The sequence below is a fragment of the Moschus berezovskii genome, chromosome 23, assembly GCF_049115385.1.
Source record: "Moschus berezovskii isolate FMDL1 chromosome 23, NW_MosBer_1.0, whole genome shotgun sequence".
Lineage (NCBI taxonomy): Eukaryota > Metazoa > Chordata > Mammalia > Artiodactyla > Moschidae > Moschus > Moschus berezovskii.
The window spans coordinates 38,163,763-38,186,462 of NC_142482.1; the positions used below are offsets into that span (position 1 = coordinate 38,163,763).

Genomic DNA, 22,700 nt, shown 5'->3' on the forward strand with positions numbered 1-22,700 from the left:
CATTTAACAAGGCTATATATCCATGGGTTGGGGCTTTTCAGGTGGCACTACTGGTAAAGAATTCACCTGCCAGTGCAGGAGACACAAGAGACTCTGGTTTGATCCCTGGGTCAGAAGGAAATGGCAAACCCACTGCAGTATTCTTGCCTGGGAAATTTTATGAACAAAGGAGCCTGGCAGTCCCTGGGGTTGCAAAGGGTGGGATGAAACTGAGCATAGCACAACACAAGAACTTACCAAAGCTAACAAACCAAATAATAAAAGCCTAAATAATGCCAAAAGAAGTCAATAGCATATTTTAAGAGGCAACCACCACAACTAATATTTCTAAAAATTTTTCTCTTTCAGTAATTTCATTCCATTTCTAGTTTGATTTTTTTGTAAAATAGTCTGTGGACAGAAGTGGGGTTTCCTCCTCTGTTGGTACTTATGTGTGAAGGAGTGTGTATGTAAGTGTGTGTGTGTGCTTTTGCAAGTTAATAGATTTAATTTTACATTTAGAATTTTCAATATATTTAATTTTCTTCACATCTACTTTCCGTGATATTTACATTGATCTTTACATTTTATTTTTCAGAAGATCTTCCCCAAAAAATTGGTAAATTTTCTCTGACATCTCCCATAACCATATAAATGACTGCTTTTTTGGTGTCTTTAGAGTTCCATTTTACCTATATAACTTCCAGTGGCTCATTTTTCTGGATGTCTACATGTCCCATTCTCTTATTTCTGCTCATGATCTCTCATGTTATGTTCTCTTCTGTTTCTCTACTTTTTATTCATTCTCAAACCTTCTTTTTTCATTCAATATCTGTACATCCCTATAAACATTGATCTTGTGCTCTTCCAGAGACTTGCCATATTTATTACATTATGAAGTTGGAGAGATGAAAGAAATTAGGCTGATATGCACATGATTTCTAACCTATATATATTTTATGGACACTGCCCACTAATTTAGGATTTCTGTTTTATATAAGAAATAAGAGACCCCATTAAGATGCAACTAATTATTCACCAAATTTTAACAAGAACCATTATTTGCTAAATGTAGTTTTACTTCCATTCATTGTAAACTGGAGGCTTACTCTTACACTGCCTGTGAATATGTTACTCAAGTGTTCTCAGGTATACAAATATTTTACATAATCTTTCCTATCTTTTTTTTTCAATCAAACTGAATTTTGCTTATACTTTTATTAACACAATTATGAATTCTGAAAATTTCAATTCATTTTAAATGTTAAGAGAAAAACTTTCATATATTAAGGAAAGCATTGATTAATCTCTCAATTGAGAATGGTTTAGCTCAATGACATATAGACACTGGAATTTTTCAAAAAATTTTTATAATATAATACAAATATAATCATTTAAAGTTTAACATTCTCCATTTCTAATGGTATTTTTCCATTTTTTTGTCAGACTGAATAGATTTGAAATACATCTACTAGATAAACAGATTTGGTCAGATGGATGCTTTTACTATTTTCTTCCTCATCTCTCTTAGCAAGCTATCTTCGTGTTTTGTGTATTTGTACTGTGTTTTAAAATGGAAGAAGTGCCTCTAAAAGACCAAGGATTGATATTGTTTATCAAACAAAGTTATATCAACTTCCTCTCATGATCAATTTTCTATTTAGCTCTTGTGCACCAAGCTCCATATGGAAGTAAAAGAAGATTGCCTCTGATTGGTGAGGTGCCTTTGGAATCTTCTGATTCCAGTTCTCAGAATTATTGGTCAGTTTGAACTGTAGAGAAAATTAAGGAAGTGGTTCAAATTTTTATCCTCTTCACTTACAGATATGTACCCTCATTTTGAATGTAGATTTGATTGTTTTTCTTTTTATATTAGTATAAGTTTAAACAGAAAAAAGACAAGTCCTATTAATGTGTGCCTAGTCATGCTTTCAAGTGTCTCTTGCATCTGTCTTTAACTATCAATGATCATCGCCTTCTATTCCTGTATCTGCATATTTTGACATGATTTGTCTCATTATTTTGAGTGTACCATTTTCCTTTTTAACTCACTTTCCTGTATTATTATTGCTCTGAATTGTCCTGCATTTCAATACTTGTAGACAAATACTTTGGTCAAGCAAATTTTATTAATAATATCTCTCTGATGTTTTGTCATTTTTAGAATGGCTAATGTATAGGTGTTTCCCAAGATAATTCAAGAACCCTTTTCACTGTCATCTAACACAGCATTCACCTTCTATTAATGTGATTTAGATAAGCTTCATTCAAGTACATGTTAAAATAGAAACTTGCACAAAACAAATTCAATATTAATGGATTCATGAAAATGTTATAAATAGAGACTCCTAGAAACCTAACCTAGATTTCCTTCTGGAATAGTCTTTCACTATTCTGGAACAGTGGCTTTTGGTGACTATACCCAACAAAGCTACTGCAATAACCAGAATTGACTTATATATATTTCATGGAAATCAAAGAATTTATAAAGTTAACAATTGAATAATAAAAGCTTCAGTTCAGTTCAGTTCAGTCGCTCAGTCGTGTCCGACTCCTTGCGACCCCATGAATCACAGCATGCCAGGCCTCCCTGTCCATCACCAACTCCCGGGTAAAAACAGATTAATAATATTTTTATATGGTAAACAGCAGTACTAATGTGCCCTGAATTTTTTTTTTCTCAATTCACTAAATTCAGTCCTTTCCCCACTTTAACATTTGAAATTTATTTTCTGGACAAAAGTGATCCTTCAACCACTGCTGGTTCACAAATATGTGCAGGCACACATATGTGTGTGTTTATTTGTATTCTGATACATTTAACTTTCAGTTCAGTTCAGTTCTGGGCTTCCCTTGTGGCTCAGCTGGTAAAGAATCCGCCTACAGTGCAGGATACCTCAGTTCAGTCCCTGAGTTGGGAAGATCCCCTGGAGAAGGGAAAGGGTTCCCACTCCAGTATTCTGGCCTGGACTATGTCCATGGGATCGCAGAGAGTTGAACATGACTGAGCAACTTTCACTTTCAGTTCAGTTCAGTCACTCAGTTGTGTCCGACACTTAGCCACCCCATGACTGCAGCATGCCAGGCTTCCCTGTCCGTCTCCAACTCCCGGAGTTTAATCAAATTCATGTCCATCAGGTCAGTGATGATATCCAACCATCTCATCCTCTGTCATCCCCTTCTCCTCCCACTTCCAATCTTTCCCAGCATCAGGGTCTTTTCAAATGAGTCAATTCTTTGCATCAGGTGGTCAAAGCATTGGAGTTTCAGCTTCAGCATCAGTCCTTCCAATGAATATTCAGGATTGATTTCCTTTAGGATGGATTGGTTGGATCTCCTTGCTGTCCAAGGGACTCTCAAAAGTCTTCTCCAACACCACAGTTCAAAAGCATCAATTCTTTGGCACTCAGCTTTCATTATAGTCCAACTCTTACATCATTATAGTCCAACTGTCACGTTTAGTCCAACTCTCACATTTAACTTTACATGGATTTTTTTCAATAAATTTGAATTTTATTTGATTTTGTTTCCTATGATATTTACATTGTTCTCTCCATTCTATTTTTCAGAAGAACTTCAGAAAAAATTGGGTAAATTATCTCTGATAACTTTTTATTCCATTGTCTTTTTTAAATGACTGCTTTCTTGATATTTTTAACATTCCATGACTTTTTACCTATATGTGATCTATTGGTTCATTCTTTTGTATGTTTACTCTTCCTTCTTCAGGATTTTTGTTGTTTATGGACTTCTCCTACATTAAATACTGTCCATTTCCGTTTTCCTGCTTTCTATCATTTCCTCATTCTTTCTTTTCTTCATTCCATACTACCCTTTTCTAGAAATATTGGTTTCTCCTGTCTTCCACTGACTTGCCATAGATCCTTTATTAATTTTGTGAGATGAGGGGAATTGATTAGGCCAACAGATTCATGAGTTCCAGTCTGTACATACTGTGTTGAAAACATCCATTAACTTAGGATCACTTCACATATTCCAAGTTCAAGAGGCCATTACCGTACAATTGATACTTTCCCAAGCTTTAAGAGATAAAGAAGATTCCAGATTTCATGAGTGAAGTTTCTTCTTGCATTATCCTCTCAAAGACTATATAAATTCCACTGTCATTCACAGGTCACCTATGACCTTGGATCTCATTCTTTCACTGCCCTTGGTCATATTACTCAAGTGTTCTCAGTTATACAAATATTTTACACAATTTTTTCTATTTTCCCAACTATAATAAATATTCTTTTGCGCTTTTAGTCACACAGTTATTAATTCTGTGAACTGAAAAACCTATTAAATGTTTGTAGAAGGAGATTATATCAAGAGAATTTCATATCTATCTTCAATTCAAAATTCTTTATATGACTGACACAAAAAGCTATTTTCCTAACATGATTCTGAAAGATTTTTTCATAAAACATCAATATAATCACTAAAATTTCAGCATCTTTCTTTTCCAAATTTTAAATTATATTTCTGTTTACAGGTTGAATATAGTTTGGGAACTTATATCTTTAATGCATGTAGCAGGTTTCATGTAATTACTACAACAGATGCAGTTTTGACTTATGGGTATATTTCTATAGGCTTTTCATTACATTTTAAGTTCCTATGTCATATTTGTATATGTTAATATGACATTTTAGTCTGAAAAAGAGGAGATAGCCCAATGAAGGATGATTGACATTATTTATCCTAGAGGAAGTCCCATTTTGTTTCAGTCATGGTTTCATTTCTTAATTCCTTTTGCACTAAGGAGTAGATTATGGAAAACAGCATTGCCTTTCATTGGTTAGATGGTCTTTGAAAACTTTTAGTTCCAATATTTTAGAAATAACAATCAGTTTTTTAAAGAAGTAAAGTTCATAGGATTTCAAATTATTCTACTCTTTTCTCCCTGATACTGTGTTTTCATTTTTAATGAATTGGTTTTTCTTTCTTCTATTTTTCAGAAAAATATAAACAGGAAAACGGTAAATGCCATTAATATATTTCACTTCATGCCTAGGCATTGTTTTTCTGTTTATTTTACCTTTGTCATCAGCTTCAATAATTATCTTCCTCAACGCCAATGTACATATAGTTTTACATGTTCATGCTTTTTTATTTTATTTTTTCAAATAAAATTAACTCTCTCCACCTGTAATTCAGATGAAAAAAGTAGGGAAAACCACTAGGCCATTCAGATATTACCTAAATCAAATCCCTTATGATTATACAGTGGAAGTGAGAAACAGATTTAAGGGACTAGATCTGATAGACAGAGTGCCTGAAACTCTGGATGGAGGTTCGTTACACTGTACAGGAGACAGGGACCAAGACCATCCCCATGGAAAAGAATGGAAAAAGGCAAAATGGCTGTCTGAGGAGGCCTTACAAATAGCTGTGAAAAGAAGAGAAGCAAAAAGCAAAGGAGAAAAAGAAAGATATAAGCATCTGAATGCAGAGTTCCAAAGAATAGCAAGGAGAGATAAGAAAGCCTTCCTCAGCGATCAGTGCAAAGAAACAGAGGAAAACAACAGAATAGGAAAAACAAGAGACCGCTTCAAGAAAATTAGAGATTCCAAGGGAACATGTCATGCAAAGATGGGCTTGATAAAGGACAGAAATGGTATGGACCTAACAGAAGCAGAAGATATTAAGAAGAGGTGGCAAGAATACACAGAAGAACTGTACAAAAAAGATCTTCACGACCAAGATAGTCACGATAGCATGATCACTGACCTAGAGCCAGACATCTTGGAATGTGAAGTCAAGTGGGCCTTAGAAAGCATCACTACGAACAAAGCTAGTGGAGGTGATGGAATTCCAGTTGAGCTATTTCAAATCCTGAAAGATGATGCTGTGAAAGTGTTGCACTCAATATGCCAGCAAACTTGGAAAACTCAGCAGTGGTCACAGGACTGGAAGAGGTCAGTCTTCATTCCAATCCCAAAGAAAGGCAATGCCAAAGAATGCTCAAACTACCGCACAATTGCACTCATCTCACACGCTAGTAAAGTCATGCTCAAAATCCTCCAAGCCAGGCTTCAGCAATATGTGAACTGTGAACTCCCAGATGTTCAAGCAGGTTTTAGAAAAGGCAGAGGCACCAGAGATCAAATTGCCAACATCCGCTGGATCATGGAGAAAGCAAGAGAGTTCCTGAAAAATATCTATTTCTGCTTCATTGACTATGCCAAAGCCTTTGACTGTGTGGATCACAGTAAACTGTGGAACATTCTGAAAGAGATGGGAATACCAGACCACCTGACCTGCCTCTTGAGAAACCTGTATGCAGGTCAGGAAGCAACAGTTAGAACTGGACATGGAACAACAGACTGGTTCCAAATAGGAAAAGGAGTATGTCAAGGCTATATATTGTCACCTTGCTTATTTAACTTATATGCAGAGTACATCTTGAGGAACACTGGGCTGGAAGAAGCACAAGCTGGAATCAAGATTGCTGGGAGAAATATCAATAATCTCAGATATGCAGATGACACCACTCTTATGGCAGAAAGTGAAGAGGAAATCAAAAGCCTCTTGATGAAAGTGAAAGAGGAGAGTGAAAAGGTTGGCTTGAAGCTCAACATTCAGAAAACAAAGATCATGGCATCTGGTTCCATCACTTCATGGGAAATAGATGGAAAAACAGTGGAAACAGTGTCAGACTTTATTTTTTTGGGCTCCAAAATCATTGCAGATGCTGATTGCAGCCATGAAATTAAAAGACGCTTACTCCTTGGAAGGAAAGTTATGAACAACCTTGATAGTACATTAAAAAGCAGAGACATTCCTTTGCCAACAAAGGTCCATCTAGTCCAGGCTATGGTTTTTCCCGTGGTCATGTATGGATGTGAGAGTTGGACTGTGAAGAAAGCTGATTGCCAAAGAATTGATGCTTTTGAACTGTGGTGTTGGAGAAGACTCTTGAGAGTCCCTTGGACTGCAAGGAGATACAACCAGTCCATTCTAAAGGAGATCAGTCCTGGGTGTTCATTGGAAGGACTGATGCTAAAGCTGAAACTGCAATACTTTGGCCACCTCATGCGACGAGTTGACTCACTGGAAAAGACTCTGATGCTGGGAAAGGTTGGGGGCGGGAGGAGAAGGGGACGACCGAGAATGAGATGGCTGGATGGCATCACCGACTCTGTGGACAAGAGTTTGAGTGAACTCCGGGAGTTGGTGATGGACAGGGAGGCCTGGCGTGCTGTGATTCATGGGGTCGTGGAGAGTCGGACACGACTGAGCGACTGAACTGAATGCTTCTTCATCATTTCTTATGTATCTGTTTCATTATTACTGATTTTTCCTGTTACTGCAAACTCTGAATGTATTTTCTTTCTGCTGAGTAAATTTTAGTAAAAATTTATCTGTAATATTTTAGTATTTTTTAAGGCTTCTGATCTGAACTTTTTGTCTTTTGATTTATAACCCTCTTCACTGTCATTTAATACCTTATTTCCATTTCTTTCATCTGACTTTTTTTAAGATAAGTTGCATTCAGGTATGAATTAAAATCAAAACCATAAAATAAGATGATACTTTAATTAGTTGAAAAAATGTTGTGAATAGAGACATCCATGAACTTAACCCTGCAATTATGATAATTGACATATAATTAGCAGCAAAGAACTGATAAGCACTAAGAACTTCTGTAAACATCCATATAATTTCAAAAGGGATCAAGAAAAATTTTATAAGATAACGATCAGAACAAAAATTCCAGCTTGTTTTCAATTCAGAAAATTCATTCATTTCCTCCTTCATTTTTTGAAGCGTATTCTTGGCGCAAAATGGAGCTTTCAGCCAAGTTGGTGTGTGTGTCTATGTGTGTGTGTGTTCACATGTGTGTATGCGTGCATGCATGTATTCATGCATATTCATGTGTTTACATGAGTCATTATAGGTTTAATATTAAACTCATGCTTTCAATAAATGTGCATTTTATTCATATTTCTTTCTCTTAAAATTTACGATGATCTTTACATTTTATTTTTCAGAAGAACTTCAGAAAAAATCAGGTAAATTTTCTCTAACATCCACTTCTTCCTAAAACACTTTTATATAACTGCTTTCTTGATATCTTTCTGTTCCATGCCTTTTTATAAATATGTCATCTTTTGGCTCACCCTGGATGTCTCCTGTTCCCATATGAATTTTGCATTATAAACTTCGTTCATATTAAGTGCTATTCATTTTGTTTCCTACCGTCATTCTTCCTATTCCTTCTTTTTTAATTTCATACCTGATCTTCCCCCATACACACTGGCCTCTTCTGTTTCTAGAAACTTGCAAAAGTTTCTCTATGAAATTTATGCAATGTAGGAGCTTAGGCTGATAGGCACATGGTTTCTACACTATATATGTATTTCTTGAAAATACCCAAAATTTGGACATCTGTATTCTAAATCTGAAGGCCTATTACTATGAAATTGATACTTTCTCATACTTTAGGAGATGAGAGGACGTCTCCAAACTTGCTGATTAAAGTTTCTTTCTATGTTGTTCTTTCAACTACTGTGTGAATTCAGATATAATTCATTGGTCAAAATTCATTCTTCCACTACTATTGAACATATTACCCCAGAGTTTCCAGGTATATATTATTTTACTTAAGTTTTCTTGGATTTTTAAACTTTTCAACCATAAAAATTTTTCTTCAGCTTTTTCATTTTTATTAACAGATCAACAAACTTCAATTCCTTTCAAATACTTGCAGGAGGATTTTAATTTTAAGGAAAGTTCAAATATAATATATCTCTCAATTTTGAATTTTGTGTGTGAATCACATATGAAGCATGATTCCTGAGATATTTCCAAAAGATATTTTTAGTGAAACACTAATGTAATTATCATAAGTTTTATAACCTCTTTTTCTAATGACATTCAAATATATTTTTGTTTTTAGAGGGAATTGAATTTAAGAATATGTATCTTTAATGCATACAGTAGTTTTCATACACTAAAAGATAAACTGAGGCACGATATAATTTTCAAAGGTTTACCTGAGTAAACATCGATTCAAATTGGGCAGCACCAAACTGAAAGTGGTTAAGTGTGCTCTACCAAAAGAAACTGGGGGCAAGCTATTTATAGAGAAAATGATGCAGAAGCAAAGCAATTATTTTATTGGTCTTAGCTTAAACTGTTTCCTTATTTATGAAAGCTTATTTGCCTGTTTGTGATTAGCTGTTTTTAAGTTCTATTTTCTTGGATTGAAGGGCATTGACTCTGTCTTCAGCTCAGTTCAGTCACTTAGTCATGTCCGACTCTTTGTGACCCCATAAACTGCAGCACACAAGGCTTCCCTGTCCATCACCAACTCCCACAGCTTGCTCAAACTCATGTCCATCGAGTCAGTGATGCCATCCAACCATCTCATCATCTGTCATCCCCTTCTCCTCCTGTCTTTAATCTTGCCCAGCATCAGAGTCTTTTCTAATGAGTCAGCTCTTCTCATCAGATGGCCAAAGTATTTGAGCTTCAGCTTCAGCATCAGTCCTTCCAATGAATACTCAGGACTAATTTCCTTAGGTTTGACTGGTTGGATCTCCTTGCAGGCCAAGGGACTCTCAAGAGTCTTCTCCAACACCACAGTTCAAAAGCATCATTTCTTCAGTGCTCAGCTTTCTTTATGGTCCAACTCTCACATCCACAAATGACTACTGGAAGAACCATAACTTTAACTAGACGGACCATTGTAGGCAAAGTAATGTCTCTGCTTTTCAAGATGCTGTCAGGTTGGTTATAGCTTTTCTTCCAAGAAGCATGAGTACTTTAATTTCTTGGCTGAAGTTGCCATCTGCAGTGATTTTGGAGCCCAAGAAAATAAAGTCACTGTTCCCCCATCTATTTGCCATGAAGTGATGGGACTGAATGCCATGATCTTCTTTTTTTGAAAGTTGAGTTTTAAGCCAGTTTTTTCACTCTCCTCTTTCACTTTCATCAAGAGGCTCTTTAGTTCCTCTTCAATTTGTGCCATAAGGGTGGTGTCATCTGCATATCTGAGGTTATTGATATTTCTCCAAGCAATCTTGACCCCAGCTTGTGCTTTATCCAGCCCAACATTTTTCATGATGTACTCTGCATGTAAGTTAAAGAGGCAGGGTGACAATATACAGGCTTGATGAACTCCTTTCCCAATTTGGAACTAGTCCATTGTTCCATACTGGTTCTACCTGTTGCTTCTTGACCTGCATACAGATTTCTCAGGAGGCAGATAACGTGGTCTGCTATTCCAATCTCTTGAAGAATTTTCCACAGTTTGTTGTGATCCACACGGTCAAAATCTTTGGCGTAGTCAATGAAGCAGAAGTAGATATTTTTCTGGAATTCTCTTGCTTTTTCTATGATCCAGTGGATGATGGCAATTTAATCTCTGGTTACTCTGCCTTTTCTAAATCCAGCCTGAACATCTGGAAGTTCTTAGTTCACGTATTGGTAAAGCCTCACCTGGAGAATTTTGAGAACTACTTTGCTAGTGTGTGAGATGAGTGCAATTGTGTGGTAGTTTGAACATTCTTTGAAATTGCCTTTCTTTGGGATTGGAATGAAAACTGACTTTTCCCAGTCCTGTGGCCCCTGTTGAGTTTTCAAATTTGCTGGCATATTGAGTGCAGCACTTTAACAGCACCATCTTTTAGGATTTGAAATAGCTCAGCTGGAATTCCATCACCTCCACTAGCTTTATTCATAGTGATGCTTCCTAAGGCCCACTTGACTTCACACTCCAGGATGTCTGGCTCTAGGTGAGTGATCACACCATCGTGGTTATCTGGGTCATTAAGATCTTTTTTGTATAATTCTGTGTATTCTTGCCACCTCTCCTTAGTCTCCTCTTCTTCCGTTAGTTCCATACCGTTTCTAGCTTAGGTTTTGCTTATATAAGCTACCCAAACATTAAAGTCATTTCACTCTAACAGTCTGTGTTTAAATATTTAACACATATGACTACTGCTGCAGATGCAGTTTTGGATAGATGAGCGCTTCTACCATGCAATTCCCTGTCATTTTTTGAGCACCTGTCTCATGTGTACATGCATATTTGCATTTCTTTCTTGTTCCTACATCTGGAACATATACCTCTGCTGCTTCATCTTATCTGAAGTTCTGTTTGTGTTTTTATGTATGTTAGAGTTGGACACCACTGAGCAACTAACACACACACATGCAAAGGTTAGCTACATTTCTCAACCTTGGGGAAGTGACCCTCTGTAGGGGAAGCCTTAGGTGCAATAGGACACTTGATACCAATAGTGCACTCCCCTCGCACCACTCAAGGGTCAGGGATCAGCTGGTCCCAGGGTTGGGTCTGATCTGTTTTTTATTTATTTATTTATTATTTAATGGGAGAAAATTGCTTTACAAGGTTTTGTTGGTTTCTGCCATACAGCAATGCTAGTAAGCCATAACTATTGGAGAAGACTCTTGAGAGTCCCTTGGACTGCAAGGAGATACAACTGGTCCATTCTAAAGGAGATCAGTTCTGGGTGTTCATTGGAAGGACTGATGCTAAAGCTGAAGCTCCAATACTTTGGCCACCTCATGCGAAGAGCTGCCTCACTGGAAAAGACTCTAATGCTGGGAGGGATTGGGGGCAGGAGGAGAAGGGGATGACAGAGAATGAGATGGCTGGGTGGCAACACCCACTCGATGGACGTGGGTTTGAGTGATCTCTGGGAATTGGTGATGGACAGGGAGGCCTGGCGTGCTGTGATTCATGGGGTCGCAAAGAGTCGGACACGACTGAGCGACTGAACTGAACTGAACTGAATACATATATCACCTACCTCTTGAGCCTCCCTCCACTACCCTCTCCCCATCTCATCCCTCTAGGTCATCACAGAGTGCCATGCTGGGTTCCCTGTGTTGCAGAGCAACTTCTCACCAGCTATCTATTTTACACATTTGTTGTTCAGTCGCTAAGTTGTGTCTGACTCTTTGCAACTCCATGAATGGCAGACTTGTCAGGCTTCCCTGTCCTTCACTATCTCCCAGAGTTTGCTCAAACTTATGTCCATTGAGTCCGTGATGCCATCCAACCATCTCATCTTCTGTCACCCTCTTCTCCTCTGCCCTCAAATTTTCCCAGCATCAGGGTCCTTTCCCAGAGTCAGCTCTTCACATGGTATTATATATTGCAGGCTCAGTTCCACTGACTGTGGGATTGTGGTTTTCTTGCTTCTGGCATCTTCTCCCTGGTAGATGAGTCTGGTCTAGAGGTTTGTGTAGGCTTTCTGGCAGGAGGGGCCATTGCCTGACCACTGATGAGTGGAGCTAGGTCCTGGCCCTCTAGTGGGCAGGGCCATGTCAAGGGATGTGTCTAGAGGTGGCTGTGAGCTTAAGAAATCTTTGGACAGCCTGTCTGCTCATTGGTGGGGCTGTATTTCTCCCCAGTTGGTTGTTTGGCCTGAAGCATCCCAGCACTGGCTCCTACCAACTGTTGGGTGGGGCCAGAACTTGGTGTTAATGACCTAAGCAAGATGTCAGCCTCCAGTGAGAGTTCTTGCAGATGAATACACCCCAGTATATCCACCACTATGTCTATTCCCCCGAGTAAGTTACAGCTGTGCCCCCCTTATGTTCCCAGGAGAATTTCCAAGACCAGCAGGTAAGTCTGGCCCAGGCTCCTATGAAGTTACTGTTTTTGCCCTCGATACTGGTACACATGAAATTTTGTGCGCATCCTTTAAGAGTGAAGCCTCTTTTCCTCCAGTCCTGTGGAGCCCCTGCAATTTAAGCCCCACTGGCCTTCAAAGTCAAATAGTTTGGGGGCTCTTCTTCCTGATATCAAACCCCCAGGTTGCAGAGACATGGGATTCAGAATTCTCACTCTTGTGGGAAAACCTGTGCAATACAATCATTCTTTAGTTTTTGGGTCTATATTATATCACAAGTGTGCCCCTCCTACCGTCTCTTTGTGGTTTCTTCTTTGTGTCTTTAGTTATAGAATATCTGTGTGGTAAGTCCCAGTCCCTTTTATTGATGGTTATTTAGCAGATAGTTGTGGTTTTGGTGTGCTCATAAAAGGAGATGAGTTCAAGGTTTTAGAAAAACTCCACCATCTTGTAAGCAATCTTCCTGCATTTTTTTCTTAAAAAGGTGACAGTTCAATTGAAGATGAATGATTGATATCATTTATCCCAGACAAATCTTATGATATCTCCTCTCAGGTTTTGTTCCTGTCTTAGTGCCTTCTTTTGTGTAAGGGGTGGGGGTCATGTAAAACACTATTGCCTTTTATTGGCCTTTGAGATGGCCTTTGAACCCTGTGGTTCCAACTAGTCAGAGATATGAGTCATTTTGAAAATGATGGATGTGTTTCAAATTTTTGTCCTTTTCCTTCCTGATGTAGTGACTTGCTTTTCAATGAATTGGTTCTTTTCTGCTAAGTATGTACAATGAAAAGGTTAATCCCATTTATGTAGTTTACTCTGTTATCTAGTCATTATGTCACCTCTTATTGTTCAGATGCTGTCATGTCTGATTCCTTGTGACTTCATGAACTACAGCATGCCAGTCTCCCCTGTCTTCCACTATCACCTTGAGTTTGCTCAAACCATGCCCATTGAGTCGATGATGCTATCCAACCATCTCATCCTCTGTCGTCCCCTTCTCCTTTTGCCTTCAACCTTTCCCAGCATCAGGGTCTTTTCCAATGAGTCAGCTCTTTGCATCAAGTGACCAAAGTATTGGAGCTTCAGCTTCAGCATCAGTCCTTCCAATGAATATTCAGGGTTGATTTCCTTTAGGATTGACTGGTTTGATCTCCTTGTATTTATTTCTTCAACTATGAAAGAACATTTTCTTCAATTCCAATCTACAATTCTGATGATCTTATGATTCCAAGTGAAGTTTCACTTCTTAATTTGTTATTCAATTTTCACAATTATTGTTTGAATAATTTATCCTGCCATTCCAATCTATGTATACAGATCTTTTCTGTAAAATAAATTTTTATTAATAATATACTTTAGAAGTTTATGGTATTTTTTAGAAAACTGTTGTGCTACCTTTATCCAAGATAAGCTCAGGTAATATTATTAGAGCCCACTTCACCTGCCTTTTAATATTTTATTTCCCTTCCTTTCATTTCATTGTATAGAAATTATAAGATTTTCTTCACTGGAATTGTATAGCAATATCCTCATTTTTCCCATGAGGAAAATTGGGTTAGAAGGCATAAAAATTCAAAAAGGTTATAACTTGAGAGACATGAGTAGTATTAATAGATGGTTAAGTCTAGAGAATGCAGGAATGATGGGGAAAGGAGGAAGCAATGGGATTAACACCACCAAAGAGGTTTCTTCAAAGAATGTAAGAAAAGCACATAAGTGCTTTTATGTCGTCATTGTTGTTTAGTCTCTTAAGTTGTGTCCAACTCTTTTGCAAAGCCATGGACTGTAACCCGCCAGGCTCTTCTGTCCATAGAATTCTCCAGGGAAGAATACTGGATAGGGTTGCCATTTTTTTCTTCAGGGAGAGAATCTCCTGCAGCAGATTCTTTACTACTGAGCCACCAGGGAAGCCCTGTACTTTTATGTAAATATTATATAAAAGCTTAAAGCTTATAACATGCAAGAATGCCCAAGATACTTTTTACAACACATGAATTCTAGACAAGAGCTTATCTCTTGAAATGTATATGTAAGTTTTTTAAAGGACTTCAATAAAACCTGAAAGTGAAGTAAAAGTGTTATTCACTCAGTCATGTCTCACTCTTTACGACCCCATGGACTGTAGCCCACCAGGCTTCTCTGTCCATGGAATTCTCCAGGCAACAATACTGGAATGGGTAGCCATTCCCATCTCCAGGGGATCTTCCCCACCCAGGGATCAAACCTGGGTCTCCCTAATTGCGTGCAATTCTTTATCATCTGAGCCACCAGGGAAATCCCATAAAGCCTAGAGTTGCCTTATAGGAATAAGATTTAAAAGAAACTGCTTAAAGAATGATCTTCTAACATTTTTCTTATGTAATACTAGCATTACTTTATCTCCATTAACTCATATTTTATTATAAGTCCCTTCAAATACATGAATCTAAAACATTAATTTATTTCATTAATTTTCTGCTTGCTTATAAAATATTTATGTGCTGATAAATGGTGTACTTATATGTAAGTTAATAGAAATGGAAGTTTCATTACAGTCCTAACTTCAATTCTTTGAACTTCTTCTTAGGTACATGATAAAATTGAGAGTGTGAATTTATCAAACCTAATTTTAAAAGTTCTCTCAACTGACAACTCAATTAAATTTCATTGCACTATTATTCAATGTAAATAGAAACCATCAGATTTCAGAAAAGATTGTCAGTTCGCTGCAGTTGTGTCAGCGCTCAGTTCAGCCGCTCAGTTGTGTCAGACTTTGTGACTGCATGGACTCCAGCACACCAGGCTTCCCTGTCCATCACCAACTCCTACAGCTTGCTCAAACTCATGTCCATCAAGTCAGTGATGCCATCCGATCATCTCATCCTCTGTCATCCCCCTGCCTTCAATCTTTCCCAGCATCAGTGTCTTTTCCAAAGAGTCAGTTCTTCCCATCAGGTGGTCAAAGTGTTGGAGTTTCAGCTTCAGCATCAGTCTTTCCAATGAATACTCAGGACTGATTTCCTTTAGGATGGACTGGTTTGATCTCCTTTCTGTCCAGGGGACTCTCAAGAGTCTTCTCCAGCACCACAGTTCAAAAGCATCAATTCTTCGGTGCTCAGCTTTCTTTATAGTCCAATTCTCACATCCATACATGACTATTGGAAAAGCCATAGCTTTGACTAGTCGTACCTTTGTTGGCAAATTAATGTCTCTGTTTTTTAGCATGCTATCTAGGTTGGTCATAGCTTTTCTTCCAAGGAGCAAGCAAGCAGCTTTTAATTTCATGGCTGCAGTCACCAAAGACTGTACCCAGACATTGTAGTAATTTGCTTTCTAAATGGCTATGACATCTCTCAGGGACCTGCCTCGATATGGACCCAGGGTATCCTTGGGATGAACGGCGTCGGCGTCAGTGAGAGAGAGAGAGAGAAAGAGAGGCTGATGATTCCTTGGTTTACGCAGGAAACCAATAAAATCCCAGCACGGGGTTTTCTCTGTTTACATAGGCTGCAGGCGCCCTCTCGAATCACTGGAGGCACCCCACCAGGGCACCCCCTCGAGTGGGTCTTAGAAGCCCAGGCAGATAAGTAAACGCAGAGGGCCCAGCACTCCAAGGATCTCAACCAGAAAAAGGAGAACAGAGAAAAAGACAGAAAAAGAGAACGAATGACACGGGGAGACCAAGCTTCAATGAGCAAGGCCCAAAACTTTATTTTCCAGTGCTGCTTTTATACCCTAAGTTGTGCACATAAAAAATAGAGAAAGGGAGGTATAGAGTCACGCCAAAATCACACGGGGTCAGCAGTCTTGACCCTTATCAGGATCAGGGCTTATTTTCGTATGTCTCATGATATACAAAAGTTTTAGGTGGTTTACATCATCTTCTGGCCAGGAGGCCTGCTAACAGTTTATGGCCCTCTCTCCTAACAAAGGTTAGTTAGCTAGGAAAAGGCTTATATTCCTTCAAGGTGATTTTCCTAAAGTCAGGCGCTATTCTCCAAAGACACATGACAAGGTTACATTCCTATAAGGAAAGGGTGCAGTGAGCTACAAGAAAAGAATTTATTAACTTAAGACCTGATGTGGTTAAATCAAAGGCTACTACTTATTTTCTCTATATGTGATTAATATATTTCCAAGGATACAATAGATAGAGGAAACTTTGCAGCAAGCATTGATTCAACAATGAAATCTTTTTTAGTACTATTCTAATGATTTTAACTTCTTCAACAAATTCCTGTATTTTAGAATATTAGGCTTTCTGTTCTTGCATGGCTGGGAGGCTGTAAACAGTCACATTCGTAGTTGTAAGAGCTCGGACAAACTTGTCATGTAAGTTAGAGAGCTATCAGAGGGGCTTGAATTGGAACACTCCTATTAAGCTGAGGAGAACTATTTAACTACAGCTCTGAATTAGTGTTTTCAGAGAAAGGTGGTTGCGGGGAAGCCCCCGTAAGTATTAGAGGACTTGGTAAGAGACGTAAGATAGTAAGGCAGTCAGACTCCGGTTTTCTTTGGGGTAGATGCTCGGGTAAGTCCAGGGGGTTCCTCGAGTCCTGATTAGCCTTTGCCCATCAGGCCTCTTCCCCAATTGACCTTTGCCGGGTAGGATTTCCCTGGCTGGCTCCCAGCAGATATCTTCTAAAAAGATAATCTCAGGACTTAGTGTTTGTTGACTACAATTCACACAAATTGTTTCACTTAAAGACAACTGGTTTAATCTGACATAGAAAGACTTGTAAAATTCAAAATCAGTTTCAATATACTACTATGAGGATAACATTTGTTATGGAATTATTTTATTCTTTTATTAAATATGTATTTTGTCCAAATCTTCAATTATGAATGTCCTTAATACTACTCATAAAATATATATGTGGGATAAAATCCTAGTTAGTTTTTCTGCCCTAATCATCATCATTCTTCTTTATTTATTCAACTGGGGAAATTCACTTCCTTTTCTCAGTTTTTGAAGATAGAACTGTGCTTCCTTGGCTTTATTTTTTTTTTCAAGAGTTTTTGTTTGTTTGTTTTTTCTAATCACATTCATTCTTCCAGTTTACTATGCAGTGGAAATTTTCTAATCATTTTCATTTTCTATATTGGTTTATCTTGATATTTACATGAGATTTCCATTTTATTTTTCAGAAGATCTTCAGAAAGAAATTGGTAACTTTTTTCTGACATTCTTTTTTGCTGATATATTACTTTGAAAAAAAAATTCCTGTCACTTCCTGTCTCATTACCTCTTACTCACTCCTGTCTTGCCTTTTTCTTCTTGTGGATTTCAAATTACCCTATCTGTTTTCTTTTTAGCTTCCTGAACTCATTCCATGTTAAGTTCCCTTTTCATTCTCTCAGCTTTTGTTCACTTCCCTTCCCTTCTAAGGTTTCTTTTTAGGCTTCTTCTATTAATATATTCCAGGTGATTACTGGAATTTTATAGTAATTCATTTTACAGTAGTTAGTTTTACAGTTGATGAGATAGAGGAGATTAAGCTAAGAATAATGACAAAAAGTTTCTTTTAATTTGGGTTCTTTAACATGTGCTCTGACATGGAGTGCCCATTGTTTTATGCATGATATTGTGCTTGTTTTTATGGAAAAGTTAAAACTCCAAAGTTGCTGAGTGAGATAAGCTCCTTTTTTGTTTGACCTGTATATTATGCTATATATATTGATGTCAAGTTAATCTTGAGACTTACTAGTCCATTTCTCTTGACTATATTCTCAAGTGATTTAAGGTGTATAAATATTTTTGCATGACTTTGCCTGATTTTTTCCAACCATAATTATTGTTGTTCTTTTACTTTTATTTTCACCTTTTCAATCATTAATACTTCAAGGTCTTTATACAAACATTTTTTTCCACTCAAATAAACTTCATTGTAAACCTAAAATCTTAAGTTATTTTCCAAGTTATTCCTACACTATTTCGGTACTATTCATAAGAATTACTAAACTCTCATATCCTTACATATCAAATTATATTCTTCAAATTGTAGGAAGTTTTTCAGGTGTAGTAGGCTTCAGAGGTTTCTTTAGTTGCTTTTAAAATGGACATTACTTGGTCAGCTTTCAGATACTACTAGCATTGGCACATGTATGTGCAATGTATGACTTTACTTGAATCTTTTTTATGATGTTAAGAAAACATTTATTTTTTTAATTAATTAGTTAACATTATATATGTGTATATATACTTGTTTGTTTTCTCTCAGATAGGAGGAAGGCTCACTTCAAATTAGGTGAGTAAACTTATTTCCCAAAAACCTTTATTCTTCTAAATCTCAGGTTCTTCCGCTGTAGAAATTAAATAGGATTTAGAAATGCACCAAAAATGCTTATAGTAGGCAAAAAGCATTTGAAGTGTTATCTTCCTAAATTCTAGTAATTTCAATAAATTATTTGTGAAAGACAAACCACCAGTGAGTCAGCATGTTCTTCCTTCTCTCCCCTTCCTTCCTTAATTTATTTCATGTCCTCTCCTTCCCACTTCTCCTTCATCCCTCCCACTTTTTATTGCTTCTTTGTTTCAATCTACCCTCCACCTGATCATTTTTATCAGTGTTTTCTTAAAAATGCAATATGAGAATATAGGATTAAAAGAAGAAGTCCAAAGATTAAGAAGAAAATATATGACAAAGACACAGAGAAATGAAAAAGACAGTGAGGAAAAAAAAATGGAAGAAAAAAAAATTAAAGTTTCCTATTTTGTTTTTTGCAGGCTGGAGGGAGTCAACATTATACCCTGGTGAGTGACATGGATTCTGATAAAGACTGTCCTATTGCAAAATATATTTTAAATGAATACCTACTGCGTGCAAAATAATACAATAAAAATAAATGAAACTCCAAAATATTCATTCTATGAACTCAATAGATTACTCAGTATTTTAAAAGATAATGTATTTAAAATATTAAATTTTAGCAATTTGACCATTATATTTTCTATTTGATTTTTTAATAATTGAGTCATAGTTCATTTCAGTTCAGTTCAGTCGCTCAGTCATATCCGACTCTTTGCTACCCCATGAACCGCAGCACACCAGGCCTTCCTGTCCATCACCAACTCCCGGACTCCACCCAAACCCATGTCCATTGAGTCAGAGATGCCATTCAACCATCTCCTCCTCTGTCGTCCCCTTCTCCTCCTGCCCCCAATCTTTCCCAGCATCAGGGTCTTTTCCAATGAGTCAGCTTTTTGCATCGGGTGGACAAAGTATTGGAGTTTCAGCTTTAGCATCAGTCCTTATAATGAACACCCAGGATCGATCTCCTTTAGAATGGACTGGTTGGATCTCCTTGCAGTCCAAGGGACTCTCAAGAGTCTTCTCCAGCACCACAGTTCAAAAGCATCAATTTTTCTGCACTCAGCTTTCTTTATAGTCCAATTCTCAAATCCATACATGACCACTGGAAAAACCATAGCCTTGACTAGACGGACTTTTGTTGGCAAAGTAATATCTCTGCTTTTTAATATGCTCTCTAGGTTGGTCATAACTTTCCTTCCAAGGAGTAAGCGTCTTTTAATTTCATGGCTGCAATCACCATCTGCAGTGATTTTTTAGTCCAGAAAAATAAAGTCAGCCACTGTTTCCACTGTTTCCCCATCTATCTGCCATGAAGTGATGGGACCGGATGCCATGATCTTCGTTTTCTGAATGTTGCGCTCTAAGCCACCTTTTTACTCTCCTCTTTCATTTTCATCAAGAGGCTCTTTAGTTCTTCTTCACTTTCTACCCAGGCATAGTTGGCTTACAGTATTACATTAGTTTCAGGTGTACAACATAGTGACTTCAAAATTTTATAGGCTGTACTCCATCTAAGTTATTATAAAAATTGGCTATATTCCCCATGAAAGAAAGAAAAGGAAGTTGCTCAGTCATGTCTGACTCTTTGTGACCCAGTGGACTGTAGCCTAGCAGGCTCTTCAGTCCACGGGATTCTCCAGGCAAGACTACTGGAGTGGGTTGCCATTTCCTTCCCCAGGAGATCTTCCCGACCCAGAGAAGCATATTCCCCATACTGTACAATATATCCTTTAGGTTTATTTATTTTACATATAGTAGTTTGTACCTCTGAAACCCTAATATTGTTCTTCCCCCCTTTCCTCTCCCCATTGATAATTATGTTTGCTCTCTATATCTGTAAGTCTGCTTCTGTTTTGTTACATTCACTATTCTATTTTTTAGATTCCACATGTAAGTGATAACATACTCTATTTATCTTCCTCTGTCTGACTTATTTCATTAATAGTAATACCCTCCATGTCCATCCATATTGTTGCAAATGTCAAAATTTCATGTATGTGTATATATATATATATACACACAAAGGAAGAGTATTCAATATGTGTATATATAAATATATATATATACACAAAGAAATAATATTTAGTCATTTGTAGTATATATATATACTAAATTCAGGTGTAGTATGAACAATGGGATGCATGTACCCTTTCAAATTTGTGTTTTCATTTTCTTTGGTTATATACCCAAGTATGGAATTGCTGGATCATATGGCAGTTCTATTTTTGGTGTTTTGAGGAGCCTTTATACTATTTTCCACCAGTTTACATCCATCAACCATTTACAGGGTTTCCTTTTCTCCACATCCTAGTCAACATTTCTTATTTGTTTTATTATTTTTTAATTGACATCTCAAATCACACTTTGAGGATAAGTAAAAGTTTATCTCCTATAAAGTCTGAGGAAACCACAACAAAAAGAATTTATTTGGTCAGACATATCATAATCTTTATCTCTTTTCCAACATCTTAAATAGATTATGGACACTTATCCTATGGGAATGTTGGTGGAAGAAATCAGTTCTTCAGTTCAGTTCAGTTCTTCAAGCCAGACATAATTTAACAGACTGTGAAACGAGGTGCAAGTATATCAAAGAATATTTTCTTTGGTTATTATCATTCATAAATTAATCCTTGAAAATTTATACTCATAATCTGAGCAGATGGATGTATTTATCTATCAGATGGGGCTTCTCACATTCATATGTTCCTTGCAGATTGGAGGAAAGAAGAGTTCCAAGCTGGTGAGTATGATGGTCCAGGAGGGACCCTGCTCCTTGTGGGGTAAGAAAGAAAGATGGGTGAAGATGACTTGGATCTTCCCAGGGCCATAGAAGTTCTCACAGCATGGGGACCCTCTGGCCCAGGCCTAATGAGACTCTTTCCATAAACATGATCATCTAATTGTTTTTGCAGTAACTGTGACTCTTGATGAAACCACTGCTCATCCCAGCCTCCTCCTGTCTGAAGAGGGAAGAGGAGTAACCTTGCAAGAAATACAGCAAGATCTACCCAGCTCCACACAGAGATTTGTCTCTGTTCCCTGTGTGCTGGGTCAGCCACAAATCTGTTCAGGGAGATACTACTGGGAGGTAGAAGTTGGGGACCTGCATTCCTGGGACCTGGGAGTTTGTAGGGATAATGTATCAAGAAAGGGGTCTTTCCAGATGTCCCCACAGAATGGTTTCTGGGCCATTAGGCTCTACCAGGAGGATTACTGGGCCCTTACCATCCTAGAAACTCAGCTTACTCTAAGGGAAAAACCCCTTAGTGTGGGGATATTCCTGGATTATGAGGCTGGAGATGTATCTTTCTATAATATGACAGATGAATCCCACATTTTCACATTTTCCAAACAGACATTTTATGGTGTCCTAAGACCATTTTTCAGACTTTGGTCCCCTGACTCTGGCCTCTTGACTATTGTCCAGGTGGAGTAGAACACACTGATGTTGGAATTTATGTGCCTATACCACCATGAGAAATTATTACATTGGGCTCAAGTGCTCATTATAATTCTCCCCACTGGCCACAAACTGATTTTTTTCCCCTCCTGCATACTGGTTCATTCTCAAGGTGAAGTTCTATGAGACTGACTGATCGTTGCCTCTCATATCACTTTTTTCTTCTTCCTTAATTATAAACTCCTATTATTACTATGCCTGTGACAACCTAGTATAAAGATTAAATTTTCTAGACTACCAGCTGAATATTACTAAATGATGACCATTGCATTATAAGATTAACTATTCAGTGTAATTTCTGGGATGTTTATTTAAAGGAAAACTGTGTGCTTTTCCTATTCTGTTTACTTT

The 22,700-nt window shown here is 37.5% G+C and overlaps 1 protein-coding gene across 1 annotated transcript in view; it reads left to right on the plus strand.

Annotated features, from left to right (window-relative positions):
* The window catches only part of LOC148774142 (butyrophilin subfamily 1 member A1-like), a 181,702-nt gene extending 159,291 nt beyond the window's left edge, over window positions 1-22,411 (plus strand). The window contains exons 4-6 of the mRNA XM_088831248.1: window positions 19,300-19,326; window positions 21,603-21,629; window positions 21,802-22,411. Coding sequence (XP_088687374.1) covers window positions 19,300-19,326; window positions 21,603-21,629; window positions 21,802-22,325 — 578 coding nt within the window. The 3' untranslated portion in view covers window positions 22,326-22,411. The remainder of the gene's footprint in view (window positions 1-19,299; window positions 19,327-21,602; window positions 21,630-21,801) is intronic.
* The last annotated feature ends 289 nt before the right edge of the window (window positions 22,412-22,700 follow it).